This window comes from Anomalospiza imberbis, chromosome 1 (assembly GCF_031753505.1).
Source record: "Anomalospiza imberbis isolate Cuckoo-Finch-1a 21T00152 chromosome 1, ASM3175350v1, whole genome shotgun sequence".
Taxonomy (NCBI): Eukaryota; Metazoa; Chordata; class Aves; order Passeriformes; family Viduidae; genus Anomalospiza; species Anomalospiza imberbis.
Genome location: NC_089681.1, coordinates 116,786,962 through 116,799,144, shown reverse-complemented (window position 1 = coordinate 116,799,144; position 12,183 = coordinate 116,786,962). Strand labels below are relative to the sequence as shown.

The 12,183-nt window shown below is 38.3% G+C and overlaps 1 protein-coding gene across 3 annotated transcripts in view; it reads right to left on the bottom strand.

Annotated features, from left to right (window-relative positions):
• RFTN1 (raftlin, lipid raft linker 1) overlaps positions 1–12,183 on the bottom strand; it is a 96,399-nt gene that overhangs the window by 82,529 nt on the left and 1,687 nt on the right. For all 3 annotated transcript variants that reach the window (XM_068207625.1, XM_068207634.1, XM_068207620.1), the window contains one exon: positions 3,439–3,594. In XM_068207625.1, coding sequence (XP_068063726.1) covers positions 3,439–3,583 — 145 coding nt within the window. In that variant the 5' untranslated portion in view covers positions 3,584–3,594. The remainder of the gene's footprint in view (positions 1–3,438; positions 3,595–12,183) is intronic.

Below are 12,183 nucleotides of genomic sequence, written 5' to 3'. Positions count from 1 at the left end.
AGTTCTGGGCTCCTCAGTACAAGACAGACATGGAGCTTCTGAAGCAGGTCCAGCAGACAGCTATGAAGTTGGTCAAAGGTCTGGGGAATCTTTCTTACAACAAAAGGCTGAGGGAGCTGGGCCTGTTCAGCCTCAAGAAGAGGCAACTGAGAGGGGAGCTCATTAATGCGTATAAAATATCTAAAGGGTGGGTATGAAGAGGATGGAGCCAGGCTCTTCTTCATGGTGCCAACCACTAGGACAAGAGGCAATGGGCAGAAATGGCGCAGAAAGTTCTACCTGAATATGAGGAAGAACTTATTGTGCAAGTGACCTCACACTGGAATAGACTGCTCGGAGAGGTTGTGGAGTCTCCCTCAATGGAGATATTCAAAAACCATCTGGCCTCAATCATGTGCCATGTGCTCTGGGATGACCCTGCTTGAGCAGGGAGGTTGGACCAGATAACCCATTGTTGTCCGTTCCAACCTCACTCAGTGATTCTGTGAGTTCATAATTGTGCAAGCTGACTTAAAGAATGTTCTGTTTCTCTTCCTGAAAATATGCTCCCTCCACTTCAACCAACTCCAGCACTCTTCAGACCCTTCCACAAGGCACAGATACGGCAGAGGATAACCAAACAAAAAAACTGCATAACCTGCCAGATACATGAGTTAAATGAATTAACAGAGGAGATAGGAGGCAAGAGATGGGAGCAGCATTTCCCCACATACAGCTGCAAAAACTTACCAAAAAAAAGCAGCCAGCTAAAGTGCACTTTAAACATATGCCACATTCTGAAACTGATCTCTCATTATCTGAGTATCTAATTTGCAAATCCATGCAGTTCTAAACTGAAAATATAACCAGTATCCATCTTTTTGTCTGAAGTCAACAAGAGCTGCTTTTGGAACACAGGAAGAAATGCTAAGAACTTGAAAAACTTCTGGCAGTAACCTGTAAATTAGCTCCCACCTGCAACATGGAGACAATCACATCCTTCTCACCATTAAGATTAAAGACTTGTGAGAGATATAGTTATCAGAGCAATCATAGCTATAGAAAAGCTACAGAGAAAAATGAGTACCTGTCTGCACTACCAGGCTCACTAGCCTTGTAAACAAGGCCCAACATAAGAATACAATAAAATACTCTGTAGCCACTCATAATTTAACATGGCTTATTCTAAAACCCAATGAAGGAGAAAACCTGTGGAAAAAATTATGTCATGATATACATACACGCTGGAAGGGCTAAAGTAGATTCACAGAAGACAGATTTGACAATCCAAATGGGTTTTTTACACCTCTAGGAGCATTTCATTCCTAGGAGCCTCCAAATCCACACAGATATAGGTGAAACACTCATTGTTAACTCTGTTTATCTGCAGAGGTTATTTCTCAGCAAAAAAATAAATGAACCAGTTGTGATGCAAAAAGCCTGGAATGTCATAACACTACATAGTGCAACACGAGCCTTCACACAGCCAACGACTAGAACAGGGAGGGAACTGCCAATCCTGAGAGAACATAGTCATAGGTGACAACTAAGGAAAAAGAGCAGGAACAACAGCTCCATCCTCCCCACACCTTGCCTATCCACGGACATCTTCAGAGACTGGAGTGATGGGGATACAACACTCCAAGCAGAACTCAGCGAAGCTGGAGAGCTTATGCTATTTGGCAAGCCCAAGAAACTGATGCAAGTGCTTCTACTAACAGTCTCCTTAAACCCATGCCTCCTAAAATCATATTATAACAATCTATGATAAGTAAGAAAAATCTATACAAGTATGCTTTACACCAAACCTATGCATTTCATCAGACTTAGAAAGCCTGGGTTTAACTTCTTCTCTTTTTACCAGACATCCTTTGTTCCTGAGGCAAGCCTCAATGCTACCACAAGTACTGATTCTTCCTCCACAGAGTGCCAAAGATGAGACTTCATGAGAGAACAGGAGAATGCACATGCTAAAGCTTGAGAGACACTCAGACAGAACAGTGACGAACATTCCAGAAAAGCCCAGAGAAGTGTGTCCTCAATATTAATTCATTTTTGCTAATGACACAACTTGCAATACATCTCGGTAAAAGCTGTCAAACTATCAAAGGACATAAACAGTTCACTTTGAAATAAAAACACATAAATGTCGAAACAACTGAAATACATAAACATGAAAAAAATTCCTCTACCATTCGCTTGGTGCTCTCAATAACAGCAGTGCATCCCAATTAGTGTATCAAAAAACTTAAGAGAAGACAAATACAGAAGACAGGCACTCAAAGTCTGCAAAGACAAAATTTCTCAACTCTCAAAACTGCCTACAAGAGCACAGTCCTGTCCAATTACCTATTCTAAACCTCCACCTTTGTCAAACTCAAATTTGCTTGCAGCAGGTTTTAAGACCCAACCAAATCCCACTACTCTGAGCTGACACGCTGAGCTGCACGAGGTGTCTCATCAAGCGGCACACCAGCAGCTCTTTGTCTCACACCATGAGAGACACGGCTCCAGCTTCTCCTTTGACCTGACTTGCAAAACAAGAGAAGTTGCAGCACACTGCAGGGCACAGAGGCTCTACCTGGCATCCTGCCAGCCAGCTCTAGCAGATTTTGGTACTGTGTTGTTTTATATATAGCAAGAAGCAGGTCCCAGCCTTCTGCTCAAGCTTCAGATTTCCAAATGGTGTGAGGAGTAATTGCTTGTAGAACAGGCTAATTCTGAAGTGAAAGAGGGCACAAGCAATGGTGTGAGCAACACTGGCAGAGATGCCTGACGTCAATCAGCAAGGAAAAAATGGAGTATCTATGGATTGTCACAAGAATTAAAACAAGACTATTTCAGACTGAAGAAAAAAAAAAAAAAACAAGGTAAAAATTGCATGAGACTGGATCGTCACCCCTTTGATGTTTTAGGTCTTTAGTGTCTCCCACTATCCTGTTTCCACCTACATGGCTGCACCTGTAAGTATTGATAACCACATAAGAGTTATTTATGGCAAGCTATCAAAACTGAAGACTAACTTCAGCCTCTCAAAATACCTCTCACAGAGCCCAGAGAACACAAAAGAGCAAAGAAAATGAGGAGGAAAGTATATAATCTTGCAAACCTGAATTGCTTTACTATATTAAAATTGGATAAAATGCAAATTAAGGAAATAAGTGTCCACATGAGAGTAAAAACACAAACAAAAAAATCAAAGAAAATAAAACAAATAAAAGGGGAAGGGTAAAAGAACCTAAAATCTGACAACCTGTAACTAGCTGTAAGGCTAAAAATTAACACAGAATTCTCACTTAGATCTCTGCATGGAAGCATTCTGACTGAAGAGAAGGCATTTACTTAAAGAAACTGAAGACATTTTAAGAACTTAACTACTATTCAAAAAACATTATGGACCAATCAACTTACCACTTACTTTCATAGAAAAAAATATAAAGAAAAATATTATGTACTTACTATCATTTAGTGTTGTGAAGTCCAAGAATCGATATTCATAGCAAACATCTATCTTGGTTTCTACCTGGGGCCTCTTCAAAGTTGAATAGATATTACCAGGTCGTTTTTCATCATGCTTCTCTAATTTGTTCAATCCACAACCCATTTCAGCAGTTCCTGATACAAAGAGGTAGGGAAAAGGGAAAATGTATAAACATGATTAACTTTGAGTTTTTTCTTTCTGGTTTCATGCCCCACACTAGTACATTAGGGTGATTTTTGATTTTTAAATACAAGCTGCCTACAAACTACATAAAATTGTGTAACTAAATAAATGCTCAGATAGTAACTGAAGTATGTACTACTCATATCTACCCTCAGGCATACTATTATTTTAATGAAAAACTGACAGTTTATGTATTTCACAACTTTCAAATGTATTCATTAGTACACTCTGGAAGACACACATTCCATTATAAAAAGTAGCTGAAAATGCAAAATAACTTGCTAATATTAAGGTTGTCAACCTAGTAACAATTTCTATATATGCAGTTACTAAGAGAGCACCTAGTATTAACATTTACACAGATCTCTGTAATATTCAAATTAATATCTAGCCTTGTAATTCAATGGAAAAAGCAAGTTCTCTCTGCAGAGAACTACCTGCATTTACAGATTAACCTCACTTCCTCCCACCTCATTTTTTTAGGAAATAATGGCACTTTACAAATCTGTCTTCAAAACAGAAGAGGCACCTGGCCACAGAACTGCATTAGATAAATCTAGTTTTCTTTAATAAGCTGCCAGCCCACAACATTTTAAAGGATTATTCCTGACAACCATTCCTGCTACACATTAAATGTTTCTCAATGTCCTCCACATTATAGCTCATCTGAGTATGAAAGAATGGAAGAATTACTTGATGAAAATATTCAGGTGATCCAAACCCTCTAATTCCTCTCAACAACACTGGTGGGACTCAGGCAAATTATTTCAACCAGCAGCAAGTACAAAAACCAAAAGTATGAACACATACCAGGTAGGCACCTGAGGTTTTCCATCACAAGCCACCCAACATCCTGCCTCTGCCTACACAGAGAAACTCATGCTCTGAGAACAGGGAGAGAAATGCAGAATAAACAGCCAGTAACAAAGAGTGGCTCCTGCAGGCCCCCCTAGATGCTCAAAGGCATGGGATCCATTCATGGAGCATCAGGAAGGTCTGTGTCACAGCCTCCCTGCAAGCTCTGACGCAGCAGTGAGCACATGAGAAAGTTCAGTCACAGACCAGGGCTGCCTTTACCTTGACAGTTTATAAACCTAAAGCGGAGGATGAAATCCTTGTTTAAAACAAGGGACATTTTTATTCATACTGTGGTTTAATTTCTATAAATTTTGTTCCTTCCTCATATTTTCTTGAGAAATTGTTCTTATTAACAGTTCCCAAATCCCTTGCTGTGTTTTGCTATGATAAATGCATTCAAGTCCTTTTCTGCCATTTCCTAGACAGGATCTCTGGTCCCTTCATCACCCCACTCACTCTCATTTGCATCGCTGTTCTCATTTCTCTACATGAACACAGGTGGCCATATGCTCAAAACGAGATCTTAACAAGGCTTATGAAAACAACATTCATGCTTCCCTGTCTCTACTGCAAATAATACACCTACTGCACCTAAAATCATCATTCACAGCTGAATCATCACATTCACAGTTTACTGTCAACTTCCTAGCAGACAAAGAACCTGTTTCTTCTTATTTTTATCCAACACAACTGAGAAGTTTCCAATTCATCTCTCATAACTTTTCTCTATTCCTTTGTGCTTTTACTGCTCAGTAATAGCCTCACCCCATTCTCCAGCACCCTTGGAAGAGCTGGAAGTTTTTCTGGGTTCAGCAATACCACCCACCTTCTTATCATGTGCAAAGTCCATAAATGCACACCTACATCTTCCTGCAAAGTCCCTAACAAATAGATCAAAACAGGACTGAACAACACACTGAACTTGAAAAAAGTAACACAGTAAATATTTGATCACATAGAACCTGGAAGCAGAAAAAACACTTGCTATAAAGACCTCTAGCATTGAGAAAAAAGGATGATGTGGTATTTGTATTCCTGAAGTTCCAATATTTGGTGGATTCATCCAGCAGAAAACAACCTTTCCTGATTATTTTGAAAGAAAGTTAAAAATTACTTTAACAATTTCTGTCAATGAAATCAAGGTTTGCACACTCATTTTTTTTTTAATTTGGAATTTAAGGTTAAAAATCCTCATGATCTTTTCAATGTTCCCAAAGTGATACTTTCCACCTTTTTTTTTGTAATGACAACTATTACCATTAAAGGATTATTCTTTCATATATACAGCAGTTTCTCCTTTTGCCTGTGCAATATTTTTTACTTCAGTCTAAAATGTTATTTATTTTAATATATAAACATGCGTTGCATATTAATGAGCCTAACAAGACACTAGGTATTATTCCATGAGTTACAATGGAACACATCTAGCAGCATATTGTGTTAAGGATGAATTAAGATAGCGGTACGTGTTAGCAAGTGTACCAAATTTCTTGTTTTAGCGATTGCCCAGTAATTCTTACACACCATAAGTACACAGCATTTTGTAAGGAAAAAAATTCCATTTCAGAGGTCATTCTGCTGCAGCGCCTGCAACCTTTAGTTGTACAAATAGCCTGAAATCCACAGGACTCTTAGACAGTGATGGCTGCAGAAGGAGGCCTTGGGGACTCCGCATTTCACATCGCAGAGCATTTTGCATTCTTTCCCAAACCAGAGTGAAAGCACTACAAAATAAAAGCCTGTGCTTCCAGCAGCAGCCACAGACACTCTCCTGTGCCCCTCCAGCAAACATTTTCTCAGTCCTTTGGAAAAAAACTCCTCCACACTCACTACCCATGTGAGCAATGACCTCTGCGAACAGAGACAACCCACAAGTCATTCAGCACGAGCTACCTGCCCACTTGGGAATGGACTGAAAACATGCTTTTTTTGTTGTTAATTCCGAGTGTCTGCTTCCTAGAAGACTGATTTTCACCTTTGTGCTGTTTAGCTAAAACTTCAAACAGTATCCTTGAGGATAAAGGCTTCCTCACATTTTGCTAAGTATAGGCAGTTATGTTACTTAAAGCACATATATGGAAAAGGATGATGAAAAAAGATGCTTTCACTTGAAAAAAATGATGGATCAGGGGACCAAAACTATGTTTCACAATATCACTATCTCTTCCACAGTAATTAGAATACAAGTACTACAGCAGTAGAAAACAAATCTTAAAAAATAAAGTTCCTATTTTAGCAGAGGAGTCTAAGTATGAAAATAATTCCACAGAGGTAGGAATTCTTAAAAGTTTTCTCAAATATACTGATGATGTGTGTATGACAAGTCATCACTCAATCACCAAATTCTGCTCAAAGTTATCCCACAAATGTCCTTCTGGGACAGCTTGCTTTATAACCTTTCAAAGGCTTTTAACATCAGTTATTACCTTCTTCCTTTCATTCACAGCAAAGTTAGTGCTGTTCAGTCTTCCCACCATCATCTGAAAGTATCTCTTTGCTTTTCACTTACAAATCTACTTGTCAACAGGGCATTATTCACCTTCTTAATTTTCTACATTGCAGTTATCAAAGAGTGCCGTAAGAAATGTTCATCACTGATGCATTCAAAGTAATCTAAACTCACTTCAATGCATATTTTCAGAAGGTGTATTATTTTGCTATAAGACATGCTTAAGTTACTGTACTACACAGATTTATCCTGGCTTTCTATACCTGCATGTGGATTCCACTTCTATTCATATTAAACCAAAATATTATCACTAATATTCACTTTTTAGCAAATTGAAAAACTATCCTTCAAAGACTTTGCCAAATTTTCAAATTCTTTTTGCTCTGCATTAGGTTCTAAGACAAACATTTTCTTTTTCATTAATGCAGAAATTAATTATCAACTTAGAAGTTCTATACTTAGGAAAAAAAAACTTGGAAAAGCAACATTTAATGAAGAACATTAACCCCTAAAATTATGATTTAGCTATAGGCTTTTACAATTACATATGGCAGAAAACCTAATTCTGTCCACAAACTCACTTAGATTGCAAATTAATCTTACACGTGCTCTATGGTCTTGTTGATCTCAAACTGTTCATGTGTTCAGCCACATGATGATAAAACTAGAGATGAAACCCAAATCTCACAACAGATTGGGTTGTTTTAGTCTGCATCTTCACTTTAACTTCGCAAAGCATCAAGAATAGAAGGTATGCTGAGCTGCAGAACAACAGCAAAGCTTAGTCAATCAATTCCTTAGTTTCTCTTGTGAAGGCCAGCAAAGGCCTTCACTGGTGAGGAAAGGAGTAGCTTGCTTCTGCAAATTGAATGCAAAATTTAACCCAGGATTCATACATCCCAAACAAACACCCAACTCACAAGCTGCAGAATAAACCTCTCGCTGCCACCTCCTCCTCCCCAATACTGTCCTGCATTGTGTAATTTAGGAGCAGAGGAGCTCTGGGGAGCATCTTGAGGTACAGGACAGAAACCCATCCCAGCATGTCAAACGACCTGCCCCTGAATGCTCCTTAATACAAGTTTTATTGAAACCAGTACCATCTTTTGCCATGAAAAAAAAACCAAAAAAAATTACAACAAATTGTAGTCAGCAAGAGAAAAAAAAGCCAGCTGTATTTCCACTTTTAATCACCTCTGTGATCCACAACAATAAATGCATCTTGAATGTATCACAGGAATTTTTACAGCTCTTTTAGAGATGTGTCAAGTTCTCAGCTGATGATCTCTGAATCTCAGCTTTGTTAAAATACTCTCTTGCAGCTTGGATTTCCTTTCTCAGGTTGCTAGCGTGTGTTCAAAATAGATGAAATACAAGTTCAGAATTAGCAAAGAAAAAGGATAAAATAATACTATGTAGCTAACAACTTATTTTCTTATTAACAGTGATTCAGGACCCAGGATTCCTTTTTAGAAGGAAAAGAGCACAAAGAAAAGAAGGAAAAACAAAAGAAACCCTTGTCTTCTAACTGATTTTCTTTTGAGTGTATATTGGGGAATAAATGAGGCTAACCTGATTTATTGATCCATCCTTTCATGAAACTCCCTAACAATTTATCTCCAAGGAATAATAATGAAAATTACACTGAAATGTAACAGAACCACATGGCTAATGGAAGCTTGAATAGATTACCAGAATAAGTAATTTAAGGGATGCTTATCAACTAAGTACATAGTGGCTAAATAGTTTACTTCAACTAATCAATGCATAATGTCAATGACTACTTAGAGGGATGATTTGAAAATAATTCCAAAACAATTATTTTAAATACTTATAATCTTAGAGTCAACTGCTAAGTATATAGCATTAGACTGAATATTCTAGCAAATGTGTAAGTGAAATACACTACCAGCTGAAATAGGAACTAGGTAATTTTAGTACTTACAATGGCATCCAAGGAAAACATGCTGTACGGAAAATTAATGCTTGTCAGCTTGTTTTTAAGCAAAATTAGTGAGAGTAAGCTTGCTTGCATTAACATATTTAAAGCATTTATGGGCCAGGACTAGTGAACGTATTTTGTAAGCTTTATCATGTATTAATTTATTTTTTTAAAACACGTATCCTAGACTACTGCTAACGTTCTCCTCACAAAACACAGACTATAGTATTCTTACTGATGAATGCAGCAGCTGGAAAACAAGATAACTGCAATGTATTAACAGGTTTTCTCTCTTGATTTTGGTTAAGACCTTTCATCATCATTCTTCCTTCCATAGGTAATACTTAGGTACCTCATAGGGATGCTGGAAGGCATTTACAAATAATTGCAGGACTTCACATTTGTTATGCAGTAATGAGACATGCTTATTTTCTTAAACCCTCACTCCTGCAATCCTGACCTTTCCATTTTCAAAATAATAAGCACTTCATGCTCAGTTCACTTGCTGGCATGTGGTCACTTAATTCTTGCATCCTTCTCAGTCTACGAAACACCAGAATGTGTAGTCCCCCACTCAGCTCCAAACAAACCCTGAGAGTGCTTGTAAATTATAGTTGAGTCCCTTTCTTAGCATAGTTAAAGCAATGAAGTAGAGGAAGAACAACAAGGCCAAAAAAACAGCATAACCAAAGAAGAGAATTAAAAAACACCAGACCTGGCAAACTGGGTGTACAGGTAAACAAAGAAAGCAGAATAGGATGCCAGGATGATCCTTTGTCAGGTCCCAGAAAACAGCCATGCTCCAGACTTCCTCCTCATTTTTCCCACCCTGCACAGGTCTCCTTACCACTGCATAGGGGTTTTTTTGAGATTACACCACCTAAGAGGGAAATTCTTTACTAAGAGATACCCACTTAGTCTTTTTTTTTTCAATAGTATTACTATCCAGGAATATAGATAAGCATATATTCAATAAATATTGCAATAATTTTTATTTGTGTGAAGGGATCTGTGCTTAAGTAACTAATGTTTACCAAACTATTTGAAACATTTTGAAAAAAGTATAGATACAGGGAACAATTATCATAAATCGGTCCCATCTATTGTCAGATGTTACAGCTGACCAATTTTTTTTCACCACATACTTATGAATTTGACCAGTGCTGCCAGGATTTTAAACTTGAGGCTGATAACTAAATCTCAGCTTATAGGAAGGTTGGTGAAAGAATAATCCCAGATTTATCCTTTTTGATTGATCTGATTTAAATTCAACTGCAGATCAACCCAAGTAAATCTGCAATTAAGGTTTTCAATTTCAAAAAGCAAATCTCAAAAACTAAGGAATTCATTAGCGAGATGAACAGGAATGAGCAACCAGAGGATGTACAGGGGAGATCTGGAGCATGTTTAAACTACAATATGAGTATCTGCAGAACTTGGAACCCAAGGAAATGACAAGAGAACTCATAAGAAGGTTTCCAGACACAGTGAGATGAATTACCTAATAAAGAAGGAAATGTAGAATAAGCAGAGAGCTTAAGAGACAGGAACAAAGTTCCGCAGAGGAACAGTCTCAGATCAAGAAACACCAGCATAAAATGAAACATGCCAGAAGCCAAGGCAAGTTGGAGAAGCCAAAGATACCACAACTCAACAGAAGCAGAATGAAGCAGAACACAAATCAGGACTAATCTGGATTCATACCAAGAACTCTGGAAGACCTGTCATGATGAATTGCAGCCCCAATTGCTAGAATTAAAAACCAAACTATTTCATCAGATTTGGTACTGTCTCACATGGAGACAAGAAAATGTACTGACTACACAAAAAACAGAGAAAAACATAATTTGGCCAATTAAGACAATTGCTAATCTAGTTTCCAGAGTTTCTAAGCTTAAGGAAGAAAGCAAAGTAATACATGGATAACTATAATACAGATTCAATAAAGTTAGAACAGACTACCCTGACAGGTCTTGTAAACACAAGTTACAAAGAAAGCACAGCACTGGCATGCAACATGTCAAATAACACGCCAGCATGATAACGTGATTTCAACAAACTCTTATTAGGTGCTATTGTTCTCATTGCAGCATTCACATCACCGATTTAGGCTTGACTCTGCTGCCCTGACAACACACTTACTTAGCCCTGTGCTGTCCCTGAGCCTGCAAGCCAGGGAGCTCAGTGGGCTCCCTGCCACCAGCCACACTTAAACTCCTCTAGGGAAACACAGGTGGGTTGTGTGGGTGTGTGTGGGCCCGTGAGCAACAGGGTGGGAGGAAGAGGAGCAAGCAGCATCAGAGAGAAGTGGTGGAGGACTAAGGCAAGCGTTGCGCTAGTGGTGGGGAGCAATGTGAGGAACAGCAGGTTGGTGGGAGACCCTTGCTTGCCACACCACCCACATCACCCTGTAACATTCATCCAAAATATTTAATACTTGGTGAAACCACAGTGCTGTCTTTCAGTAAAGCAAAAGATTCAGATAATAATACCACGTCTTTCTACAAAATACTTTTAGGCAGTGTATTTTTGGTGAAGATAACAAAGTGTTAATGTCACTGAACAATGCACAGGTAAATTTATGGCAAAATACCGTGTGCAAATATTCAAGCAAGTTGCCTCCATGTGACAACAGGAGACTACCAGGATGCTAAAAAAGAGTACTATTATCAACAACATAAAGAGAAATCACAGCAGATTAAAAAAAAAAAAAAAAAAAAAAAAAAAAGACTGAATTAACCTGACAAAAGCATGCACAGGAATGTTAGATATGAATCCAACTTTCTTTTGAAGTTAACCCCACACCACTCGGAACCCACAGAGAACAGGCATGAGAAACAGATGCATATTGCAATGTATGCACAGCTGCTTAATGACAGTGAGTAAAACCATGGTAAAAAACTTCAGATTTGATAGTCCTCTGTCTACTGCCTTTTGCTAGTTTGCCTTGGAGTAGAACCCCAGCCACCTGAGGAAGGCAAAAAGTAAAGTAGATCACTAGTGCAAGTCTCACATGAAGTTAGGGATGGAATAGTAGTTTGGTGAATATTTTTTTACTTTTTTACTTACTTCAAACAGAGACTTCATCAACTTTGATTTTTATTCTTCACAAGTCTGTGACCCCAGCTTTTCCACCACAGAGTCTTAGGCCAGTTCATTATACCCAATATGGTATTTGTGTTTCCCAGTACCACAGCTCAGAACTCCCTTAGGGTATTTAATCACAGCTGTATATACTCATTTCATGCTTCATTCTCAGACTGGGGAATGCCAACATTCAAGAGGTGGAAA